Raw genomic sequence first — 25,710 nt, forward strand, 5'->3', positions numbered from 1 at the left:
GCATTCACTCAACCCGGAAGTAACACAAACTCACACCACTAATGTGCGTGTGTATCTAGACATGCAATACAATAAATCCTAATTTATATAGCGCTTTCACAACAACAACAGGTGTAACAAAACATTTCACATAATGGTCAACACAAAGCAAAATAAACATAGCAGGCACATAAAAACATGGACAGTTGTGCAATCTTAACAACTTCCTCATGTACTCTTTGATGTTTGAATACAAGACAAAAACTTTATTACATGAAGCAGCTTTTGTAAATTATTACTGTATGCAGCAAGGACATGTTTTGGAATATGAAAACACCCAAAAATCATGCTGAAAAAAAATCCAATTGATTCATCGGACAGTGCTAAATTACCACCAGACGTTTTTCATTTACTAAAAAATAAAGACTAAATTAGACAAGTTCGAGACAAATGCATCATCGTCAAAGTCAGCTTTATTGTCAAATATTCTAATATGCATGACATACAGCACAGATGAAATTACTGTCCTCTCGGACGCAGTATGCAAGCTGTTCAATTGTATTTTTATTGTCACATATTTCCTCTTAAAGGACAACCAACGTCTCCGGACAAGTTGTGTCCATAATTTGTAAAATGGCTTCAAATGACTTCTGAGCGTATTTTACAAAGATTCCACCGCATATAGCTATATTTTACGTTTTAAGACTCGTGCGGAATATTCCGGAAGTCTTGTTTTTGAGTCGGTGATGAGTCCTCATCCTACGTCACTGAAGGAACGTCCCCGACTGAGAAAGGACACACCTTGCATCACCTCAATGGATTTTGCGGTACTTTATTTGGTCTGAAAACTTCGTGTTGATCCGTGTTGATGGCGAAATTAGAAGGAAAACATAAATAACGCAATGGTGAATCCTTGTGGGTTGTGACAAACATTTTGATCCCATGTATTATTATTACACACGGAGCTTTGTCGCCATCTTCTGCCTGTTTTGTTGGGTGTGACCCCCCCCCCCATTGCCTCAAAATGGCACGGAATAAATTATTTAATCGATTGCAAACATGTATGCTTTCCTCTTCAGAACTATTTGAATCATATTCATAACTGGATGTGTAACAAGAAAGCATATTCTCCGAATCTGAAGCCATTGTTTTGATTCTCGAGCAAGGCAAGACGTCTTGCCGTGACGTCACGAACTGCGGGGCGGGACTTTCTGAAAATGCCCAATTCGCAGCTCAATTTTTTGCAGATTTTGGACACTTTGTCATTTTTATTGGTGTTTTGCATTTGACTAAAAATATCATACTGCGTGTTTTGGGTATTTTAGATGCTATAAAACGTTTCTCTGATGTCAGTTAGGAAACAAAAAAGTGATGTCGGTTGTCCTTTAAACATTATTTGACTTTAGACAAGACAAAATGGAGTCAAAACACACGCATTCTCAGTTAGAAACTTTATTGAAAAAAAGACTGACAGCCAAAAATCAGCATCCATAAGTTTATAATTTTTCCTTCCGAGAAATGTATTTGCTCTTTATCATTTTTGAAAGATATTCTCAACCACATTTGGATCTTCAAATCAACACTTGTGGTTGTTCCGTATGGGTGGGATGCACACGCAAGCAAGATTTATTCATTTTTCACGAAACAAAGGCAACAGAGTAAACCACACATCCTAAAAACATCTTTTTTTAAGCTTTATGGTATAATATAACAAAGACGTGTGTGAACGGCGGGATGGTGTGCGCTGTCCACACAAGATACTTTACTTTCATAGAAAGAATGGATTATTGATTCATTTATCGATAACCATACGACACGCGTGACTCAACCGTGGATCCAATAACGCAAAGTAACCCTGACCATGCAGTTGTTTGCATCACTTGTGCTTAAAGTCCTGCTTTTTTTGTCTCTCAAACATTCAGTCCTCACATCCGAGGTAACTCACAGAAAGACACACAAAACACTTCCTGTGCACATCCGCGTCTAGCTAGCTGTTGTGACAAGATAAGAAAAAAAAACTGCGCTGACACCTCATGTGTTTTGCATAAGTGGCATTTTCCACTCTATTGAGTTCGCATCAGAGAAGCTGAGAGTGAAGGTTGACGTTTTCTAACCCAGCTGTTGCTGTTCAAGTATTTTGTACGTCACCTAAGCATGGATTTCCCCAACATTTTTTTTGTTTAAGGTACGCGAGGCTCAGCACCGCCACTGTTCTGTGGAGTGTATGAATCTACGTGTAAATTTGTTAGCTTGATGTGTAGTATCATCATGGTGTTAAGTTGCGAGCAAATGATGTTAAATAGCTAACTGGCCACGCCCCTTTAGCTCAGAAGCAATTAAAATTTTTAGATTTATAGTTTTCAAACATCCTAGCTAGTTTTCTAGCTTTTCTCCCTTAGCTCTATCATGTACGAAAGGTAAAGATGGCGGATGAGAGGGTTGAAATTGATATTTGGAATTGAGGTTGAGAGTCATAGGCCACGCCCCTGCCATAGGCCACGCCTCTTTGTGGCCAAAGCAACTATTGTTGCTGCCACATATTTAATGACTTTGATGAATGAATTTTTTTTAATGACTAGTGACACAATATTAGCAAGAAAAATACCAATTTGCTTGCTTCCACTTGTGTTTTTTCCCCCTACTTTCTTTGACATTCAAGTGTTATATGGAATGCAAACATTGAACTGAATCAGTGTTTTGTATTTCTGATTTGCAAAAGGAAAAATTATCCAGTGTGATTTCAGGCTATATATTCTAATCGCCAAATAATATGTATATTTACATTTGATTAATATTTTAGATCACCATTTAATACTTTGATTGATATAAAAAAAGTGTTTGTTTTTTGCCAAACCAGATCGTAGTTCGCTCAACCCTTGCTCTTCAGGTTAGCATCGATGCTAGTTAGCTTCACAAGTGTTTATAATATTAGCATTCCAAATACACAGCATGCTTGTGTTTCATCTAAGCTGCTTTGTGATGGAAAACAAGCCCAATTCGTCATGTAATTATTTTTGTTATATGGGAGGTGCAGCTTTAAAACACAGTCAGTTTGGGTCAGTTCGTAACAACACTCCTTTGTGTTTTTTTTTTTGTCAGAATCCTTCAAATGGAAGCTCAAAGTATTTACATAAACTTGTGTTTTTGGGCACTTTTTTCCCATTTTAAACACATTGCCAATGTGTGGAATGGATTTCACATTAACTTAATGCGGCTTTATTAGAGCCATATCTCAAAGAGTCTCATCTTTCGAATGGTATCGATTGTATATGTCTGGTTCTTGCGTTATTCATTCCCACCGTTTTTTTTTCCAACGAATAACAAGCGACCCTAAACTGAACCATGTTGACTTCAACAGTTATGTTCATACGCCGAGGAATGTGCGTGCGTGTACCTTAGCAAACATGTACATATTATTATTGACTTCAAAGTAAAACGTCTTCCTGTTAGCATTTAGTGCTAATAATAGCCCAACCATGTGGACTTCTTCAGACAAGGCAAAAGGCATCACAATCGGTAATAACTTAAAACATTGTATCATCATAAATAATAATGACTCATCAGAGGTGGTTTTTGAGTATCATAAATAGAACGGTCGATGCCTATATCGTCCTCTCGTCTTTTACGTTGAGGGGCTTCCGTGTGAGGAGTAGCTGCGTCGTGTTGAGAGTGGAGGCATGACCTTGAATACTGAGCGTGACTCATTCTGGCTGGATCCGCAACTGCGGCAGCCATTAACGCAGATCCAGAAGTATGTCTAAGGCGGCGTTTTGTTTGGCAAAAGCGAGCATGTCCCGGATGTCTCTTTTGTACATTTGCGGTGCCGTGGAATTGCCGTTTAAAAAAACAAAAAACAAAAAACAAAAAACAAAAACGGGTCTTCTGATTCTTCAGGCCGCCCCCATTTGAAGCGTGTTTGTCCTCTCCACGTTACAAGAGAGCGAGAGAGTACCTGAGAGATTTTCAGAGCAGGTCGGCGGGGTCTACGGCAGAGATGGGCGTCCTCCAAAAGCAGAAGGAACTGAATTCTGGCATGGCAAAGGCCTCGTTCTGCTCCTTGCTCAGCAGCGGGAACACGTGCTCCACCAGCTCGCTCAGCCTGCAGTAACTAGACAAACATGGGCTCATTTGCAAATGGAACACATAGGACGGAAAATTGATTTTAGAATTGTTGGCATACAATGGGCCGTTTGTATAAAAAGCGTCAAGTGTGAGGGTGGCTGGGGGTATTGCAGCGGTGCCTTAAGACATTAAATTAAATTCATTGTGAACAAGCTTGCAACACGTGAATTGAACATAATAGAAATGCCAGAAATACGTTTCAGCCACAACCACTTCCCCATTTCTCCAAATTAATTTTATTGGTGATTTATTGTTATTATTATTTTTTTATTATTTTTTTTTTTAAATAAGGAAGGGTTCCCAGAATAGCCGTCTGGTGTACGTACGAGGACTTGTTGCCCTTAGTCTGCTCCTGGATCAGCTCTCCCTTAGGGTTGACGGTGAAAATCCGGCAAACGGGAACGCCTACCTCCTTGTAGGCAAACACATCCTACAAAGACGACAGGAAGAAAAGTTGCACTCTGCACTATACATTGGGCATCAAACTTCATCACTCATTCACTCCCAGACGATGTGCAAAAATGTGTCCACTCCAGTTCCAGGGTTTTTGTCATTTTCAGTCAAATTGCAGGACTCACAGTATTGAGTTTTAGGTGTACACATCTAGAACTGATTCATGTAATAGTGTTTGTCTTGTACTCAAACATCATAGAGTACACGAGGAAAGTTGATGAGATTTTATGCTCCTGTTTATTATTTTGCTTTGTGTTGACTATAATGTGAAGCGCTTTGTTACAGCTGCAGCTGTTGTGTAAGCGCTATTTAGATTAGGATGTATCATATAGGATTGTATTGTTTGTCTATATACACACTCACATTAGTGGCGTGAGTTTGTGTTACTTCCGGGTTGAGTGAACGCTGTAGCGCGATTGGCTGCCGCGATTGGCTGCCACTGCTCACCCACAAAAAAAAAAAAAAATGTTCTTATCCCGTGACTGTGAAGTGTCTTTGAAAGTTTTGAAAGGCGGTTAGAAATAAAATGTATTATTAGGTTTTTTTTTAACTTTATTTTACTTCCGGGTTGAGTGAACGCTGGCGCGTGTGGCTGCCGCTGCTCACCCACAGAAAAAACATATCCTCTGACTGTAAAGTGCCCTTGAGAGTTTTGAAAGGCGCTTATAAATGAAATGTATTATTATGATTATTTAATGCAGTGTAAGAAACCTTAGACCACAGGTGTCAAAGTCAAGGCCCGGGGGCCAAATCCGGTCCGCCACATCATTTTTCTCGGCCCGCGGAAGCAAATCAAAGTTGTGTATTTCCATGATGAAGGTCTGACCAGCGCTTTATTGGCACCCCCGCAAAAAAAACAAAACAAAAACAAAACCCAAACAAATTCGGGAATGGCACTTCACACTATGCTTTTCCCGAACTGCCATTCCCGAATTTATTCAAACGAGTGAACAAGTTAACAAGAGTGTACTTATTGAGGATGAGCTCATAGACACCCGGCCCACCCCCTCCTTGATCTGAGTGACACAACCAGACAAGATTTGAAGCCAGTGGGTGTCACTTTTTCTTGGGAGGGACACTGTCATCCCCTCGTGTTAAGATTTAGGGCGTTAGCTCACAAACACGCAAGTTTGCTTGCGTCGCGTCTGGTGACAACTCACGTTGGCTCGGTTGCCAAAGGCAGCGTGGAAGGGTTGCTTGTTTTGCTGGAAGAGGTTCTTGATGTCCGTCAGGCATTCGATCTTGAAGATCTCGGGTTTCTTCTCGATGACCTCCCTGAGGAAACGCGATGACAGACTCAGTTAAGTCGGACAGACGGAGGGGTATGACACGAAGCAAGAATTTCCTCGTGCCCGGTGCAAATACAATGAAGGGCTGTTATGACAGATGTTGCAGGCGAGGCCTTGGGATGTTGCTGTGGTTACGAGCCGAGACGACGACGACATAACAGCGGCAGAAAATATAGCTCGATGACTCCCTTCCAGTGTAATTAAAGTGAAAACGCTCTATAATATAGAGCTTGGGTTAGTGCAACAGATGGTACATTTGGGGAAAAATGTCAACAGAGGATGCCAGAGGCCTTTGCTGTTTCCTGGGAGTAAAAAAAAAAGAAATAAATAAATCACAGAAGCCGTCATCTAAATCTGACTGGCTCCCTTCTGAAAGCATTGGAGCGGTGAGGTCAATTCCTTTGTTTTTGTTGTCTGTACAGTGAGGCCATTTTTTGGGGAGGAGGGTTCAATGAGAAAGATAACTACCGGCCCAATGTTGAGGAATGGTGGGTTTGATTGATTTCATGGTGTTTACATAGTGATGTGGTGAACAACTAAGGGCATTCGTTTGAGGCCATGTGGTCTCAATTCAAGCCAAAATCAAATTAATGAAGGCTTTCAAAGAAAAAAAAAACATTGCACTTAATCAGCAGCGCCATTTTGCAACAATACAATGACCCCAAACACAATGCCAACAAAGGAGGGGGTGAAGTCTATCACGGGACCTTAACCCAATCAAGCATACATTTCACCTCCAAGAGACTGAAGTTGGAACTTCCCACAAGCAAACAAGAAACCGGCAGCACTACAGTAAAAAATCTAAAATGCAATTCACTTAAAGGACAACCAACTCCACCGGACAAGTTGTGTCCATAATTTATTTGTAAAATGACTTCTACTTTTTTTTTTTTTCATTTTACAAAGATTACACGGCATATAGCTATATTTTTACGTTTTGAGACTCGCACTCAATATTCAGGAAGTCTTGCTTTCGAGTTGATGACGATGCCTGACGTGACATCACGTCAGGAACGCCCCTGACCGAGAAAGCAACACACAATGCATTTTGGGTACTTTGTTTGGTCTATAAACATCGTGCTGATCCATGTTGATGGCTAAATTAGAAGGAAAACACAAATAATGAGATGGTGAATTTTTGCGTGTTGCACCAAGACTACCAATTGCGGTAACGCCATACAGAGGTTGACACAAATTCCCAGCAGACAAATTAGCCCATTTCCAATTGAGCTTGGGCGCTATATTGGAGTCCAGACGTCTCAAATTGATACGGAAGAACTTCTTTAATCAACTGCAAACATTTATGCTTTCCTTTTCAGAACTATTTGAATCATATTTATAACTGGATGAATAGCAAGAAAACATCAAAATCTGAACTTTCTGAAGCCATTGTTTTGATTCTGCAGCAAGGCAAGACGTCCTGGCGTGATGTCACGAACTGGGGGCAGGGACGTTCTGAAAATCCCCAATTCGCAGCTCATTTTGTTGCAGTTTTAGCACACTTTAAGTAATTTTTATTGGTGTTTTGCATTTGACTAAAAATATCAGCCTGCGTGTCTGGGGTATTTTAGATGCTATGAAAACGTTTTTCTGATGTCAGTTAGGAAACAAAAATTGGTGTCGGTTATCCTTTAAAGTTAATGAATTCATGGCTGTTCCAATACTTTTGCTCGCTTGAAAAAAATGGGCTTGCTTCAAAAATATAAAAACATGCTTTTCCGCCATCTAGTGGCTCGTACCAATGTTGACCTGACGCCAAAGCTTTGGGTCATAAATTGAATCAAAGTGCTTTGCTGGCATCTTGTTTATGGATGTCGAAGCAATTACACCATTTTAGACAAGGGTGGCAAATTCTTGCAATTTGACAGATTAGCGTGTGCGTGCGTTCGGGTTACCGGTGGAAGGCCGAGAAGAGGCTGCTGGGAGACAACATGAGGGGCCCGCGGGGGAGGATCGTGCCGCCATCGTTGACCCACTGCAGGTAGCCCCTCGTCATGTCTGCCATGCCAATGGCGCGAGCCGAGCAGTACAGAAATTTATAGCCGTTCCTGTCAAAAGAGATCATTCATTTGATTGGTTATGTCATAACACTCACAATGCCAAACAGATTTGTTTTATTATTAACTCATTCACTGCCAGACGATGTGCAAAAATGTGTCAACTCCAGTGCCAGGGTTTTTGTCATTTTCACTCAAATTGCAGGACACACATAATATTGAGTTTTAGGACATACACTACTACACTACATTACATGCACAATCAATTCATCGTCTTTCATCAGAAAAAAAAGAGTGCATTCTAAATTATATGGGTCTGAGCTTATCTGAGTTATCTGAGCTTGAAATGGGGGCGGCTGTACCAAATACAATACAATACATACATATTGATTTCGATAGCACTTTAACAACAGCTGAAGCTGTAAAAAAAAAAGCACTAACATGGACAAATAGAAAATGCTGCCCCCTCGTGGAAGCCAAAAAAGCCAAAGGTCTGACCAGTCAGTGCTTTATCAGGCCATCCTCCCTCAAGAAAAACCAAAACCAGAACAAATGCCATACCTGTCAACTTTCTTTGTCCTCATATTTTATATATATTTTTTATCATTTCAAATAATGTATGGCGTATTAATACTTTTATAAGGGATTTTTTTTTTTGTGAACCGATCTTTCAAATACCATTTTGGCTCAAATCCAGTTAGTCTCAACTGCTCGAAGTCAACAACAATGCGGCCCCCGATCGCTACTATTGTCACGGCACACCACCAAAAGTTATCCTCAATCGCATTTTTTTTAAATGGCTGCGTACGGTCGGATTGATAAAAGCATAGTGCACATGTGCGATAAACTGTCAGCATTTCTGCTTGTGCTCACGTTATTTCATCATCACAAATAATGTACGGTGTACTATAACTTTTATACGAGAATTGTAATCATTTATTCGGGCAGCTAATAGCCAAAGTTGACAGATATGAAAAAAAAAATGCACTTCACGTTACACTTTTCAATTTCTGAGTAAATTCGGGAATGGCAGTGAATGAATTAAAGACCGGCAGTGTCCAAATTCTAGCCTGGGAACCATTTTGCAGTGTGTATGCAAACCCTTATCAATCCTGGCCCACAATAAAGGCAAAACCCGCGGGGTGACAACTGTCACTCAAGCTCATTTGCTTCTTCCCCATGTCATCCATCCTCTGTCCTTGCGCACTTACTCAGCGACCGAGTGATAGAGTTTGGCAATCCCCTGGTGAGTCCAGTCCTTCCCAAGCTGCGGCAGGATCTGTCCAAACACGTCGGACCTGGAGGTGACAAAACCGAGGCAAAGTGAGATCATAACGAAAGCGTCCCTTTTATAAAAGTAAGACGAGCTAAGCACGGGAAAGGCTGCAAGCGTCTTAAATGTAAACGAGCTCATTATGGAGCCTTGTGATCGCCACGCATCACGAAGCACCCGCGGGAGGTCACGGGAGATAAGAAGCGGTGGTCAATCCGGCTCGTTTGATGTGCGAGTCACCTATGCGACTTTGCCGAGAGGGACTAGTGGGGAGAGGAAATGGACGCTGACATCAGTGGCGTGTCAAAAGTTGAGCTTGGAGCTAATTATAAAGGAAATGTATCATTTATATATATATATATATATATATATATATATATATATATATATATATATATATATATATATATATATATATATATAGTATTGACCCGAATATAAGACGACCATGATTGAATTTAGACTTTTTGAATACCAAATGAATTTCTATATAGAAAATAATGACAGTACAGTGATACCTTGGCTTACGAACTTAATTGGTTCCCAGACAGAGCGTGTAAGGTAAAAAGTGTGTATCCCAAAAATTTCTTCTGTGTGTAACCCATAGGAAACCATTAAAATGAGAATAATCCGTTCAGAGGTCTCCATAAAATATAATTTTCAACTAAATAAGCCTTGAAACTACACACAACATATCTTATTCTATGTATAATAAATGTGCTATTGTATTGTAATGAAAGAAATACACTGAACTGTATACTAAAGTCACTTTACCGTATTTACATTTGTGATGGCTCTTAATTGACACCTTTTGCTTACGAAACTGAGGCATCACATTATCATTCATGTTGATGATTCTCATAGCCAGTCTTTTCTGGATGGAACTGTTCAATAAAAGCCTGCACATCACAAATTCTTCCATGCTGCTTTCAAGGATCGAAGGGTAACATCATGCCAAGCCTTTTCTATCAGCTAAGCAGGCGGCAGAGACATAGGTGTTGGCAGAGATTTTATTACAACAAAAGGCGCGAGTCCGATGATTCCACGGACCCGACAAAAGAAGGCGGGCGGGGTCGAAGCAAACTCATGTGCTGTTAAGTCCAAGACACTGGCGAGGCGTCGTAATCATGTCACTGGTGAGGTGACAGCGACTCGTTGAAACGTCCCAGTATCTGTGATCAGGGAATCGACATCAGCTGGCGGAGGTCGGGAGCGGCGGCCCCGCCCAGCTGTCAACTCGCATGTGACAATTTCAGTGTCATTAGTCACATGAAAGCATCGAGTAAATAACGCCTTTGTGTAAAGCTTAGCATCCCAGGCTCTTTGTTTGTAGAATGGTCGTAGAAAGTTACTCTCAGGGAAGTGGCACACAGCGTGGGAGATGTGTCAGGTTGAGATTCACAGGACAGCCGCGGTGCACACACGTGACGCCACAAACTAACACCTCGTTCGCGTTTCTCAATGATCATCTTCTTCTCCTCGACTGTAATTTTGTTTTGTGTCTTCTTTGGCTGAACATGAGCTTAAGGTGAGGTCTTTTCCGGTCCCATAACGGCAAAATAGTGCGTCTGCCAAGGTTTAATTTTCATAAATGTAACGTTCGTAAACCGAAAAGTTCCTAAGGCAAGGTGTTCGTAAACCGAGGCCCCACTGTACAGCTGAAACAAATGATTTGAACAAAATATTTGAGAGAAAAAGCGTGCTATTTTGCCTCGTTCAAATGTTAATGTCTGAACATTTAAATATGTAAATCAGATTTGTAATAAAAATGGCTTCTGGTCTTTGAAATGTAAATAAATCAATCCATTGTAATGAAACAACACAATTGCAATAACCGCATCAAGCATTAAAAGTTCTAAGCGGCCACTCTGTGGACCACTGAAAGCTTTTCTCTGATTTTGAGCATTTTTTAGATGATTTTTTGGAGCTCTCGATCTAAGTACATGACATTCTGGTACATGCCATTTCAGAGCGCTTTGCAATAGTTTGAAAACTTTGCCTCATTACTCAGCATCATCTTGGTGTTTACATCCTAACTTCTCTTCAGCTGTCAGTTAACTTGGCCGATCTTCAAACCACTTATCTCCAGATTGTTGCTACGTTTCTCAATTTCATGCTATGTATTCTATTATTTTTTTCTATCTCTATATTATATTTTTTTTCTTTGTGTTATTTTTATTGTTCGTAATAGGGTTTCGCCTCAATTGTATCTGTCGCCATCTAGCGTCCAGAATGGGTATTATCTCTGGACCCCAATTACAAGACAACACCCACTTTTTCAGTCTTATTTCAATGCAAAAAAACTCGTATTATATTCAGGCCAATACGGTAATTGATTTCATCTAAAAGTGTCACTCGCACGAGAAAGCTTTACTTTATAATGTGTTGGCTGTTGTCATGGCGTACCTATTTCAGTTAAACCTAGTAAATACCAAACGGGAATAATAATTGTTGCTATCAAAATATAAAAGTGTATCGGGATATGTTTTTGTTTTGTTATGTTTTTTGCCTCTACATCCGATCACATTGCTCCATTTGAGAATCCACAATCAAACAAATGGATCGGACTGGACGCGGACGTGGCCTACTTGGTGATGGTTCCGTCGATGTCAGAGATGATGACTTTGTCGTCCCAGTTCCACAAGTAGATAGTTCCCTCGCAGCGGCATGTGCCTTGGTACTGCGTGGTAATGCTGAAAGTCACGTCGTTGGGGCCTTCTTTCAGTTTCAAACTGGCCTAGCAGCGGGAGAACAAATACATACAAAATATGTTCAGGGAGGATATAGAAGAGAACTATGCTTACAATGTTGTCAAAGTGTGTACTTTAAATCATTAAAATCAGACAGAAAGATAATTTTGTTCTGCCAGTGTTGTTGTTTGTTCATTGCTTTTAGATGTTGTGCGAAGCACATCGGCAACATGTGTTGCGTTGGCAGATGGGAACCATTTTGAAGTTTATGCTCTTTCTACAACAGTAAACATCCACTAATGTCAATGCCAGAAATGCTTCCAAGATACAAAAGAGCCAGGTAGTTGCCCCATCCGGTCGAATCATTTGAAAATGGAAGCATTGTTGTCAAATGGTCAAATAGAGAGAGGATAAATTTGGCTCTCTGCTTCCAAGAAAAATTAAAATAAAATGTCTTGGTTTTAATCAATGAGATGGCTCTGAGGTGTAACACCTATGCCGCTTACTCGTGAATGACGTAGAAAAAACCGTCAAGTGGGTATAATTTGTGAAAACACAAATTGCTGACATGTTTTACTGTTTTCATCTTTTCAAAGTCAAAGTCAGCTTTATTGTCAAATATGTTAATATGCATGACATACAGCACAGATGAAATTAATGTTCTCTCGGACCCAGCGTGCAAGGCACTTAATTTATAATGTGGCTAAGAGACATACAATTGACAACAGACAATACATGTAATTTCTGAATGTAAAGTGAGGTAGTGTCGTCATTTTTTTAAGGATGGAAACAATAACTCAAATACATTAAAATGTTGACAGTTGCCCTACGCTCTTTAGATTATTTAAAACTGGCATTAAAAAAATAACAATTGCATTGTTTTGCATGTACTGTCTGGACAGATTATGGAAGCATAATCCCGTTTTTGGCAACAGTAATCCATCCCCCTGACCTTGAGCGTTTTGAAAGGTGCTTATAAATGAAATGTATTATCATCATCATCATTATTATTATTATTAATCTATCAATGAATATATTCAATAATCAGTGTACATATCTAGTAATCTGTAAAGCAAAGTTTCAATTGATCTATTCATCTATCAATCTACCTGCAGCATCTACGTACAAACCCATCAAGCAGTCTTATCGACCGAGCAATCAACCTATCATACTTCAGTCTACCCCCCCAATAAATAAATAAATAAATAAATAAATAAATAAATAAATCGAAGTAACAATTTCAACCAGCAGATGCAAACTATCAAATGAAGTAAAAAAGGACACTTGTAAATTCTTCTAGACCGTGTATAATCGGTTCCATTTCTAATCTTACTATCTGATCAGATGATAAACGCAGCGACTTCCTGTAGGCATGCGCGCTGAGATGCTGCTGAGTGTCATTAAGATGCTGTCTCTCCTGACACGAGGCGGCGCTGACTTCCTTGCACTCTTCATCGCTGGACGAGTCGTTGCTTTTAGTCCTTTCGGGATAGATTTGTTTGATTAAATTTGCTACTTAAGATACAAGTAATACATGTTGTAAGAGAGGAGCGATTACAATAAAGCGAGATTCTCCGATGTCATGGCGGATCCTTCATCCGCCGACTGAGACTGTTCCTTAGCGTCAAGTTTCGTCTCAGACTGTAAGAAAATGGAAAAACATCTTTCCTATTTTCACAAACACAAAAAGAGGGTCAAACTTCACACAAACCTGCTTGATTGCACTGTCGGCCCGTTTTCGCCAGAACCACCACCGTCCCGACTTCTTTGGCATCTTCTCCTTCACCCAAGCCTCTTCTGTAGCCTAAATCATATAAGGCAGTCTTAAAAAAACATAGGTGGCAATTGTACAGTGTGCACTCACATTCAAAACTTACCTTTGGTAAATTCTTCTGAAATGCTTGTAGGCTTAGAATCAAGGGAGCGGCAAGAGTCCAGTTATAATATCTGCAACAAACAAAAAACATGAGAACCGGTTCTGCGATTGAGAGCAATCATCGGTGGTATAGCTTTTGGTGCCAAAAACTAAACGATGCTTACCTATTTCCTATCTTAACCACAAGGTTGGGGTTGTCTATAATTGCTGGATTTTCCGCAAATTCGTGGTAGGTGATGATGTGCTCCATGAACTTTTCTGAAGAGAAAAGAGAACGGTGGCACAAGTTCTGCAAAGCTTTCTCTGTTGTTGAAGACATCATTTTCTATCTGTCTATCCATCTAATCATCCATCCATCCCTATATCTATCCATAGCTAAATCCAAATCTACATATCTATATAACTATATATATTGATATAACTGTATATATGTATACTTATCCATATCTAAATTTTAATCTAGATAGATAGATAGATAGATAGATAGATAGATAGATAGATAGATAGATAGATAGATAGATAGATAGATAGATAGATAGATACCCATATCTATATCTTTCCATATCTATATCTATCCAGGTCTATATCTAAATATCCATATCTCTCTCTATCCATATCTATTCATATCTGTATCTATTAATATCTATCTATTCATATGTATCTGTATCTACATCTAGATCTAGATCTACATCTATATGTATATCTATTCATATCCATATCTATCTATCCATATCTACATATCATTCCGCTGCGGCATGTCCCAAAACCCCAAAAATGTCTTTTGTTGCCATGACAACAAGGGCAGGTTACAGTCAAGGCATAATTCCACTACCTTTGGAAATCTCCGCGTTCTCTGTCAGGCCTCCGCAGAGTGACAGCGTGACGTCCGGGAGGTCACTGGCCGAATCCGACAGACACTCGGTGCCGCTGTCGGCCGCGGCGCTGCCGACCGACTGCGGCGACTGCGAGCCCGAACGAATCTCTGTTTCCATCCAGTGCTTGCCAGCTGCTTCAGCCTCGCTGCAGCAAAAGAATACCAGGTAAGGTGGTGTTACTTATTTGAACTTTGGCTGCTGTCGAACCTCTTGGGAAAGTATCGTGCGGCTACGTCGGGCTCAAGTGCAGTGAGGTCGTCCAGATAGATGTCCTCGGGACCCTGGTGTTGGCTCCTCTTCGGGACACCTGCATTTAACGAAATAATTAAGACACATGTTCACAATTAGGGTTGTGCAATATTGCTTCGGTTGATTCGTCAGAAATTCAGATATTCAAAGTTAAATTCTCCCTTTGGAGATAGGAAAAGCAAATGACGACAGTCGTTCAAAACAAGTTTTCCGTTTTAGAATTTGCTTTAGTTCTGCCAAAGCAAAATGAGATTTTAACTCATTCGCTGCCATTCCCGAATTTATTCCGAATATATTCGGGAATTTAAAAAATGACGTGGAGTGCCATTCCTGAATTTGTTTGGGTTTTGGTTTTTCTTTAGTGGGTGCCGATAAAGTGCTGGTCAGACCTCTGGCAGTGTTTTTCCCTTCCAAGAGGGGGCAGCATTTTCCTTTTGTCAATGTTAGCACTTTGTTACAGATTCAGCTGTTGTACAAGCGCTATTTAAATCAATATGCATGTATTGTATTTTGTACAGCAACCACCAATTCAAGCTCAAATAACTCCAGACCCATATAGCTTGGGAATTAAGTCTTTGTTTTCTGATGAAAGAACAGCGTCTCAGGTAGTGGACCCCAACCTTTTTTGCACCACAGACCGGTTTAATGTTCGATTGCAAACATGTATGCTTTCCTCTTCAGAACTATTTGAATCATATTTATAACTGGATGTGTAACAAGAAAGCATATTCTCCGAATCTGAAGCCATTGTTTGGATTCTCCAGCAATGCAAGACGTCTTGGCGTGACATCACGAACTGGGGGCGGGACTTTCTGAAAATGCCCAATTCACAACTCAATTTTTTGCAGATTTTGGACACTTTAAGTCATTTTTATTGGTGTTTTGCATTTGAATAAAAATATCATACTGCGTGTTTTGGGTATTTCAGATGCTATAAAACGTTTTTCTGATGTCAGTTAAAAAACAAAAAAGTGACGTCGGTTGCCCTTTAACGCTCTCCGGTCACTATGGTAATGTGTAATCGTGCCTCCAAAATAAGATACACCTCACTACAACTCACTCAAAATACAACTCACTACAACTGAATCAGTGGGATCCCTGAGCTTGTTTCTCTGCAACGAGACGGTCCCATCTCGGGATAATGGGCGACAATGACGCCCCAAGTGTCTTGCTTATGTCCAGTCTACTCCGTAGTTTTGTTTTGGTTGCTGTTACTGCAGAAAAACCACGGTTCACACAAATAAGATGTCGGAAACGGCAACAGGGTTTTCAGTGCTGTTGTGGCGATCTCGGGGGAATTCTGCCATCACTTTAATCCAGGACATCCGGCAGAGTTGTTGCCTCAAACATACTGTTAAGTCCGCCATCATTTGTGAACTCCAGCTGTTGTTCTTCCTCTTGCACAGGCATGCTGGATTCACCTGGTTTGTTGACAAATGGGTCGCGGATCCATTCTTTGGCAGTTCGTGGGTCTTTTGTGGCTGGGAGGTAGCGCTCGAACTCTTTTAAAAGCAAAGACAGGTGCTCGTGCATCAGCTGGAGGAATGAAGGCTCGGGCTCAGTCTCTTCCAAAAACCCCGCCAATGTTTGAAACATGTCAAATACACTGCTATTCACGCGCCATTCCCACAAATCCAGTTTGGCTTTCAATGCAGCTACTTTATCAGCTGAAACTTGAAGACAGTTGTCATTTTCCCCTGAAGTGACAGATTGAGTTCATTGAGCAGGTTGAATATGTCACACAAGTAAGCGAGCTTTGCGACCCATTCCTCATCACGGAAATGTGATGCAAGCGGTGACTTTTCATTTTTCGAAATAAAACATAGTTCGGACTCAGATAATAAATAAAACGGAAATTATGTCTTCTTCTTTTCCTTTCGGCTTTTCCCTTCAGGGGCCGCCACAGCGAATCAATGTCCTCCATCTAACCCGGTTTTGTGCATCCTCTTCTCTCACACCAGCTACCTTCATGTCCTCTTTGACCACATCGATAAACCTCCTCTTCGGGCTTCCTCTCGGTCTCCTGCCTGGCAGTTCAAGGCTCAGCATCCTTCTCCCGATATAGTCACTCTCTCTCCTCTGGACATGTCCAAACCATCTCCGTCTGGCCTCTCTGACTTTCTCTCCAAAGCCTCTAATATGAGTTGTCCCTCTAATGTACTCATTCCTGATCTTATCCAACCTGGTCACTCCCAAAGAAAACCTCAACATCTTCAGCTCTGCTACCTCCAGCTCTGCTTCCTGTCTTTTCTTCAGTGGCACTGTCTCCAGTCCAAACATCATGGCTGGTCTCACCACTGTTTTATACACTTTTCCTTTCATCCTAGCTGAAACCCTTCTATCACACATCACACCTGACATTTTTCTCCAGGGGCTCCAGCCTGCCTGGACACGCTTCTTCACCTCTTTTCCACACTCACCATGACTCTGGACAGTTGACCCCAAGTACTTAAAATCTTCTTTATCTCTTCCTCCTGTCGCATCACTCTTGCACTTGGATGCCTCACATTCACACACATATATTCCGTCTTGCTGCGACTGATCTTCATTCCTCTCCTTTCCAGGGCATATCTCCACATCTCTAGTTTCTCCGCCACCCGCTCCCCGTTCTCGCTACAGATCACAATGTCATCTGCAAACATCATGGTCCAAGGAGATTCTTGTCTAATATCGTCTGTCAGCCTGTCCATCACCATAGCGAAGTCGTCTTTTGCACGATCAAAACAAGTCTCAAAAAAATTGAGAAGCAATCATCTCAAATTCATCAATGAAAGTAATTACTCCGCTATTTCTTATGCCGAATAACAACAATGAAATGGACCTTTCTTTTTTGAAGGAGAGTCGCTCTGCTGGCTGTTGCCGGGGGTGGAGGTGACCACATTGTACTGCAGCAAGTCTGCGGGCTCCGCGAGAGTGGCGAGACTCTCACACTCGGTCGCGGAGGCGCTTGCGAGTGAGCGCGGCTCGGGCTTGACGATGGCGCACGCGGGATGTTCGGCATCATCCCTTTCGCCATCGTCGTCGTCTTCCATGGCCTCTGAGCTGAGGATCACGCGGAAATGGGTGCTCTCGGTTGGCGTGATGGTCACCGTTTTAAGGAGCTCCGCTTTGTTTTTTTTGGTCACCTGGATATCGGCGATCCAAAGAGAGCAAAGAATAAGACTAAATATTCACGTAAACTATCATTTTGAAGATTTATTTCTGACCTTGGCGGTTTCCGGAAACTCTCCCCAGGTCCACTGCATGTGCGACTCGGCTCGCAGCAAAGTCTCTGAGGGTCTCACCATCAGTTCAGAGTCACTCTTGGGAGAAAAGGCTTGGGAAAAGTCATGGCTGGAGGGACAGACAAAGAAACGTATACATAAGAGGCAGTTGATTCGCCGTAGGTGCCATATTTCCTCAAATACTTCACATTTCTTCGGGCCTACTTTACATATGCAAACACTGCTGTGGTAGAGCGACATACATTGTCAACGAAGAACAGTGTCAATGTTAAAACGGGAGGACAATGTCTACATTGGGAGTTGGTTCTTAACCTATGGGGAATTCCCCACAGACATGTATGAATGCTCTGGTCGGCTCATGCAACACGGTTGTAAGACATGACCATCTAAAATTCTCAAATGGTCTATTTGTTTTTGCGGGGAAGGGTCTGATGAGGAGTTCAGGAAGTATGACATGTCCAAAGTACGGCCTCGGGTCCAAATGCGGACCATGGTCACTTTCATCCGGTCCGCAGCCTCTATCATCAAAACAATAACGTCTGGCCCACATGCAAAATTAGTACGTTACCTCCTGCGTGTGCTAAGTGCTGCCATCCAATGGCTCAATTAGGAACAGCACCGGAGTGTAAGGCCAATGAATGGTGTATTTTTCAAACTTTTTCTATTTCCAAGGCGCAAAGAAGGAGCACCTTTAATAAATGAAAAACATTTTCCAAATATATATAAAATGTTCAAATATGTGGCACACTACATTATAAGGGGCTACAGTAGATGATGGGGTACAAACGACATCTTTTATGGGGGGAAATGGTCGGTGGCTGCTGACAGTAGTTGTGAGACCTGTTGAGACTCAATATTACTTCACCTATAAGGTGCTCCTGCATATAAGGTGCAGGGTCATCTTTTGAAGAAAATCAAGGCTTTTGCGTGCGCCTTATATATATTGGAAAATACAGTAAAATGGTAACAAATAAAGACATTAGGAAAAGTTGACTATTAATATCAATTCAATTTTGATATGCATGTTTCAAAAGAACCAAAACAGATGCTGAAGATAGCTGACATGAAAATAAAAAAGCAAATGTGAAAAACAGAATCTTTTCCTTTCGCTTTTCCCTTCAAGGGGTCGCCACAGCAAATCAGTGTCCTCCATCTTTAGAGGTTTGATCCGCAGGTTTGTTTTGGCCAAGCTTTTACGTCGGATGCCCTTCCTGACACAACCCTCTGTATTTATCCGGGCTTGGGACTGGCACAAGAAGACTTATGTCCCTTTGTGGCTACAAAACAAGCAACTCACACAGTAAAAGGCTCCCAAAAACAAAATGGTCATCTGCACAGCAACATTCAAAAAAAGCAAAAACTTCCTGAAATGTATTTCAATTAATTGCTGTTAGATGTAAAGAATGTTCGCCAAGGTTGCCTCCCACCCACCTTCATTTTTAACACGTCTGGCTACCTTCGCAAAACGTTTGGACACCCCTGAGCTAAATGCTTCTAAATGCTAATTCAACCAGCAATCTGAGTGAAATGGAGATGTGCTATTTGGCAAAACAAAACTTTATTTTAGATGTCGGAAAACGCACCTGTCATTAGTTGTCCAATCGCCATCAGACAGTGGGTAACCATCAAAGTTATGTCTGGCCGCCGGCAGTCTGGGGTCAACATCTCGTATTGTGGACACCGAAGGCGATCTGGACACGTGCGGCACTGAGAGATCCTCGTCGGAGCTCAGGTCCATCTCAAACATTTCCTCGTTGGTCGTAGCAGCCAGTGTGGTAGCAGCAACAGTGGGGGTGGCCAACATCGGGGGAGTCAACTCTTCCCGCCGGGGGTCTCCTTTGTGCTTCTTCCTCCGTTTCTTCTTCTTTTTGGTAGAGACGGTGGCGGGTGCCGGAAGATCGGGAGGGTCTTCTTGATCGGCCGGGTCGTCATCCGCCAAGTCTTTTGCGGACCGGTGCTCCACTTCCGAGATCCAGAAAAGGTGGCTTTCTGTTGGGATCGGGGATGTAGCCAGGTGGGCGGGGACGATCCGCTGAGGGATGGAGAAGGCACAAAGTTAAAAGGGGAAATATGTTTCTTTTATTTCAAAATAATAATAACAAAGGTCAGTAAAATTACATGGTCTTGTCTTCTGCATAGGAACCCCCCCACCCCCGCTATTCCAAGCTCAAAGCCAAGCACAACTCTCATTACCATGACGACCTGCGATAGGAGTAGGGGGTTACGGGTAGCTCGTTATAGCCCAGAGCGAGAAGTTGAAAAGCGAGCGATGAAACGTTGAATCTTACTTCTAACTCTGTTTGGAGGCGGGCTTATGTAAATTAAATCTACTCTGCGAAAGATGAAAACTGCTTCTTCACAAACATAGATTGGAAGAAAAAGGCAAACAGACTTGGCTAAACAATTTCAAATTTATCAGTGGTCAGTCACCTCAGATACAAAACTCGTTGTAAATACAGGCGCTCCCCAACTTACGAATGAGATATGTTCCAAACCGTCGTTTATAAGGTGAATACATTCGTAAATTGCTTCAGTGCTATGTTTTGTATGGAATGTACATTTAATAAATATGTATCGGTGACCTGTATTGGTTTGCACGGAAAACTAAACATTTAATAAAATATATGCACATTTAATAAAATATGTGCACATGTACCACTGGAGAAAATACTAGGTTACTACAAAAATGTTCGTATGTACCGTTGGTCGTAACTCGAATGTTCGTAGGAGGGCGTCTGTAAATCCATATCGGGCGCAGATATAGTGTGAGGCTTTTGCGGATCAAAATGATCAACAGCAAGTACATCCTGCAGAGTTTGTGGTTGTCACTGAGGAGACCGAATGTCATTGTCACGACGGCGCTGCAAGTATTATACCGGTCATACTTACATTTTGCTCCTCTGTTTCCTGAACAAAAAACGCCTCGCCGTTGTCGCCAAGCTTCATTTGCAACTCCACTGGCTCTCCGTTCACTTCAATGTCAATCTGGACAAGAACAAAAATAAACGGACATAAATAATGATCACAAAGCAACACTGAAACAAATTTCAGCTGACGTAAAGCAGTGGGGACCATGAATTGGTCACCCACGGATCACCAGCGAAATTATGAACCAAGCGCACATTTTTTTTTTATACCAAACCACGATTGGAAGCCATCTTGACTGCAATGAGGTTCACTCGGTAGTCACAAGACTTAATTTCCCACCCTCTGGGCCCGGCAGGGGGATTTATGCAAGGCAAGGGACGATGGCAGAGTTTTAATGGATAATTGACAAATAAGGCAGAATAAATGAGTGCCCTCTTTAATGCTGCCAAGTGGGCGACAGCTCGCCTGCATCAGAAATTGTCTCCCAACAGCTCGCTAGAGGCACTTCCACCGCAGTGGATTAAATGTGATAAGAAAGGACCACATTGTACACTTCAAGACAGCAACATTTAAAAATATCCATTCCTGTAAAGTTGAGTAAATATGTTTTATCATCACCCATGTCTTATGTGTTTTTTTGGGGGGGCGGGGGAGATTGTGATTGCAAAACAGCCCTTAGCCGTCTCACAGGTTAGTGGTTTCTTCTCCTGCTCCCCATGCATTCAAATTGTGGTGCTTGTTGCCATGGGAACAGCCCATTCATTCCTTGTGATGGGTGCATCAGTATTCTAAAGAAATTGTGAGAAAGTACCAACTTCTCACAGACAACCCCCAACCCCATGACCATTCTGTCATGATCTGGTTGTCGACCAACGGGGGGCGCTGTCGGCCCCGCCTGCACCTGCACAGGTGCTGGTCGTCCCGATCAGATTGGCGACCAGCGGGTAGCGACGTCAGCCCTGCCTGCAGCCTCGCAGGTGCTGGTCGTTATAATCAATGACACTTAAAAGGACACCTGGCACGATCATCCGGTGCCGAGTCATTGTTTGTTTGCTGCTTGTTTGCTGCATGCATTGTGTACGTGTTTGTTTAACCTTGGCGGACTTTTACTACTTTGTATTTTTTCCATTCAGATCATTTTGATGTTTTACATTTTGTTCCTGCTGACTTTATTTTAATACAATTTGTCAAACAACCTCCTGCTCCCTCCTGCCTGCTTTTTGGGATCCGAACCCACCATCACCACCTCGCAAACCGAGACAGAATGAATCGGCCTACCATCGGATCCCGCAGGTACATCGGACCCGTCTCATTTCCACCCTGTGCCTGGCAATGCTACGTCCACGTTAGCGCAAGCCTCGTCGAGTTTGAATTGCGTCACTCGACGAGCCGCAACGTCCACGTAAACGTCCGGCCGAGACCTCCTTCCAGGTGGCCGTCCAGGGTGAAACTGGGTGACTGGCATTGCACGCCCACGTCCAGCCACGCTGTCGTCGTGCATGACGAATTGAGTCTCATCCACGACGAGCCGTGCAACGTCCGCGTCAACGTCAGTCCGAGACCCCACTCACCGCTGGATTCCGGAGCGGCTCTGGACTGGTCTCGTTCCCCCGGAGCCGGGCAGTTCACGCCCACGTCGGCGTCCGGCCGAGACCTGGTCCCATACGGCCGTACGAGGTGCCATTCTGCGCCTGGCAGTTCGACGTCCACGCAGAGCCATGCGCCGTCGCGTGAACGTGCGAGAGGGATCGCACTTGTTGCGTCACACGTGTGTATGATTTTGAAGTGCGCTTTTCAACCCTTTCATGTCTTTCAATTCCTTGATCTCCTTGATGTGCGTCTCACCCTGACGCATAGCACACGCTTGAAAATTGTATAAAAGGAGCTGTCGCGGGACAGAGATATCGGGGCGAACCACGGGGCAGAATCATCTCAGACTCACGCCCGGCTAACGCCGGGCGTCGGACGGACATCACGGCACGACTTGCTCGACTCCACGGCACGATCAAGCTCTGCGCGTCACCTGCCTGGAAGATCTGACAACGAACCTACTTACAAATAAAGAGAACCATCAAACTCTTTATTGGCGAGCCAGCCAGGAGCATTTTTTCCCTCCTCCTCAGCCCAATCAACTCTCCAAATGGAAAGAACCAGATTTCCCAGCCGCCCGTGAACCATCTTCACAGCAAGACCCCTCAAGCCGAGCTCCCGATGGGCCACCACCACCCGTGGGCGCCCCAACCCCACCGTGAAACCTGCCGCACCCTGATGGCCAACATCGTTCAATTCGCCTGGCGACTCTGCAACTAGCTGCATCGTATATGTCCACGATCGCACATCGTCGGACATCGCTTATGTCCACGATCGGACATCGTCGGACATCGCTTATGTCCACGATCGGACATCGTCGGACATCGCTTATGTCCACGATCGGACTTCGGGAAGACGCTTCATGGCCGACTCGGCCGCCGACGTCAGCGTTCTTCCTCAGCGTACTGCAGAGCGCCATGGCAGCGCGATCATCGCCACGTCGCCGATGACCGGCCTGTCCGTGCCCGGCAGCATGGCCAACCCCACGCACCTCCGTCCTCACAATCCCTCATCGATCCTCCGACTTGACTGATCCCAGCCGAACAACTCACGGTGAGAAGACCTTCCGCCATCGACTCGACGGCCGTGAGGAAAGTTTCCATTGATCGACTCAAACTGGCAGTCGTAGGGCACTCTTTGCCGTGCTCCCGTACAACGACTTCAGGCACCACGAAACCTCCTCGGAAACCACCCCACCGACGCTTGCCATGCCCGGTGACCGTCATCTTGCCTGGCCTCACCATGTCGCAGAATGACTTTTGTTTTTATTTCTTTTTCCTTCATCGCTTTCACTGACTTCGGATCCACGAGGGGAGCCCTGTTGCGTCACACGTGTGTATGATTTTGAAGTGCGCTTTTCAACCCTTTCATGTCTTTTAATTCCTTGATCTCCTTGATGTGCGTCTCACCCTGACGCATAGCACACGCTAGAAAATTGTATAAAAGGAGCTGTCGCGGGACAGAGATATCGGGGCGAACCACGGGGTAGAATCATCTCAGACTCACGCCCGGCTAACGCCGGGCGTCGGACGGACATCACGGCACGACTTGCTCAACTCCACGCCACGATGAAGCTCTGCACGTCACCTGCCTGGGAGATCTGACAACGAACCTACTTACAAATAAAGAGAAACATCAAACTCTTTACACTCTCGCCCACGACGATCCGTGCCGCGTCTTCGTCCACCCCAGGCCGAGTCCCGTTCCCATCAGGCCGCCGCCCGTCGTATGCTGGAGAGGCAGCGGTTGCCCTCTCCACCGACCATTCCCTGGCGAGTGGACCTTTTGGGAGACTGTTGGGACTTCTGGAAGCAGCCCCTTGAAGGGGGGGTACTGTCATGATCTGGTTGGCGACCAACGGGGGGCGCTGTCGGCCACGCCTGCACCTGCACAGGTGCTGGTCGTCCCGATCAGATTGGCGACCAGCGGGTAGCGACGTCAGCCCTGCCTGCAGCCTCGCAGGTGCTGGTCGTTATAATCAATGACACTTAAAAGGACACCTGGCACGATCATCCGGTGCCGATTCATTGTTTGTTTGCTGCTTGTTTGCTGCATGCATTGTGTACGTGTTTGTTTAACCTTGGCGGACTTTTACTACTTTGTATTTTTTCCATTCAGATCATTTTGATGTTTTACATTTTGTTCCTGCTGACTTTATTTTAATACAATTTGTCAAACAACCTCCTGCTCCCTCCTGCCTGCTTTTTGGGACCTGAACCCGCCTTCACCACCTCGCAAAACCGTGACACATTCATCAAGACAAGAAACGAAACATGGAAAATACTACCTCGATTGAGTCATTAAAATAAATAATAATAATAATAAAAAATAGTCATGTCTTTTTTGATGATACTAGTGCAGCGTGTTCTCCCGGAGACAAATTCCTTGTGTGTTCTATATACTTCGCCGATGAAGATGATTCCGATTCTGATAAAGCCTAACAAAAGGGAAGACACAGCAAAAGCCTAAACTTTTCTATAGTTTTCTGTATTGCTTCTCTTCACACAGCACCAAAATTGGGGGTAAGTTGTATTTATTTTTTATTTAAATACATACATTTAAATAAATATGTGTATTTAAATACATTTAAATAAATAAATAACCACATCAATAAATAGTTTTTGTTGATTTGTTTGCATTTATTTGTTGTTTGTTGAAATCTGAAAACATAAGGTGCGGCAACACATGTAGACAGACAAGATAATTTTCAGAGGCATATAATGCATTTCGTATTCTTTGTAAAAAATTATTACAACCACTGTTTTGAAAAGCAGCGAGAAGCATCGAGCCTCAAGTACTGTATACACACATCCACACCTGAATGAGCAAACATCTTGAACCGTCGAGGCAACTCACCACTTTCTCTTTGGAGCGCAGCACGCCGAGCTTTCCGAAACGCACGTGAAAGGGGGAACACTGGTAGGTGCCGTCGCGCTGGCGGACGACCACAATGTCGATGCATCCCGACAACGTAGCTTGGTTAATGCCCTTGTAGAGCTCTTTGACTGTGACCAGGACCTGCCCGGCTAGCTGACCCACGTAGTTCATGGTGTCCACCTGAGAGCAAAATGCCAAGAATTAAAAACCCAGAAGAAAAATCTCCTTAGTCACATTCCACAATGAGCTTTGGGTATAACTGACCGGGACCATCTCGTGACCGGATCTTTCTGTATCCCCCTCCTCAATTTATCACATTGCTTGCTCACTGCCCTCTTGTGAAATGCC

The 25,710-nt window shown here is 43.1% G+C and overlaps 1 protein-coding gene across 3 annotated transcripts in view; it reads right to left on the minus strand.

The window, feature by feature from the left end:
• Window positions 1–1,988: 1,988 nt before the first annotated feature.
• lpin2 (lipin 2) overlaps window positions 1,989–25,710 on the minus strand; it is a 28,303-nt gene continuing 4,581 nt past the window's right edge. For 2 of the 3 annotated variants that reach the window (XM_089007380.1, XM_089007381.1), the window contains exons 2-19: window positions 25,342–25,542; window positions 20,917–21,012; window positions 19,611–20,059; window positions 18,010–18,136; window positions 17,625–17,928; window positions 14,762–14,861; window positions 14,512–14,699; window positions 13,844–13,937; window positions 13,681–13,750; window positions 13,515–13,607; window positions 13,362–13,444; window positions 13,137–13,284; window positions 11,702–11,850; window positions 9,052–9,138; window positions 7,739–7,891; window positions 5,715–5,829; window positions 4,428–4,531; window positions 1,989–4,087 (exon numbers count right to left, since the gene is read on the minus strand). In XM_089007380.1, coding sequence (XP_088863506.1) covers window positions 3,943–4,087; window positions 4,428–4,531; window positions 5,715–5,829; window positions 7,739–7,891; window positions 9,052–9,138; window positions 11,702–11,850; window positions 13,137–13,284; window positions 13,362–13,444; window positions 13,515–13,607; window positions 13,681–13,750; window positions 13,844–13,937; window positions 14,512–14,699; window positions 14,762–14,861; window positions 17,625–17,928; window positions 18,010–18,136; window positions 19,611–20,059; window positions 20,917–21,012; window positions 25,342–25,533 — 2,697 coding nt within the window. In that variant the 5' untranslated portion in view covers window positions 25,534–25,542 and the 3' untranslated portion in view covers window positions 1,989–3,942. The remainder of the gene's footprint in view (window positions 4,088–4,427; window positions 4,532–5,714; window positions 5,830–7,738; window positions 7,892–9,051; window positions 9,139–11,701; window positions 11,851–13,136; window positions 13,285–13,361; window positions 13,445–13,514; window positions 13,608–13,680; window positions 13,751–13,843; window positions 13,938–14,511; window positions 14,700–14,761; window positions 14,862–17,624; window positions 17,929–18,009; window positions 18,137–19,610; window positions 20,060–20,916; window positions 21,013–25,341; window positions 25,543–25,710) is intronic. The other variant, XM_089007382.1, reaches the window with a different exon arrangement.

The sequence above is a fragment of the Hippocampus bargibanti genome, linkage group LG11, assembly GCF_051943395.1.
Source record: "Hippocampus bargibanti isolate YZ-2025 linkage group LG11, ASM5194339v1, whole genome shotgun sequence".
Classification (NCBI taxonomy): Eukaryota; Metazoa; Chordata; class Actinopteri; order Syngnathiformes; family Syngnathidae; genus Hippocampus; species Hippocampus bargibanti.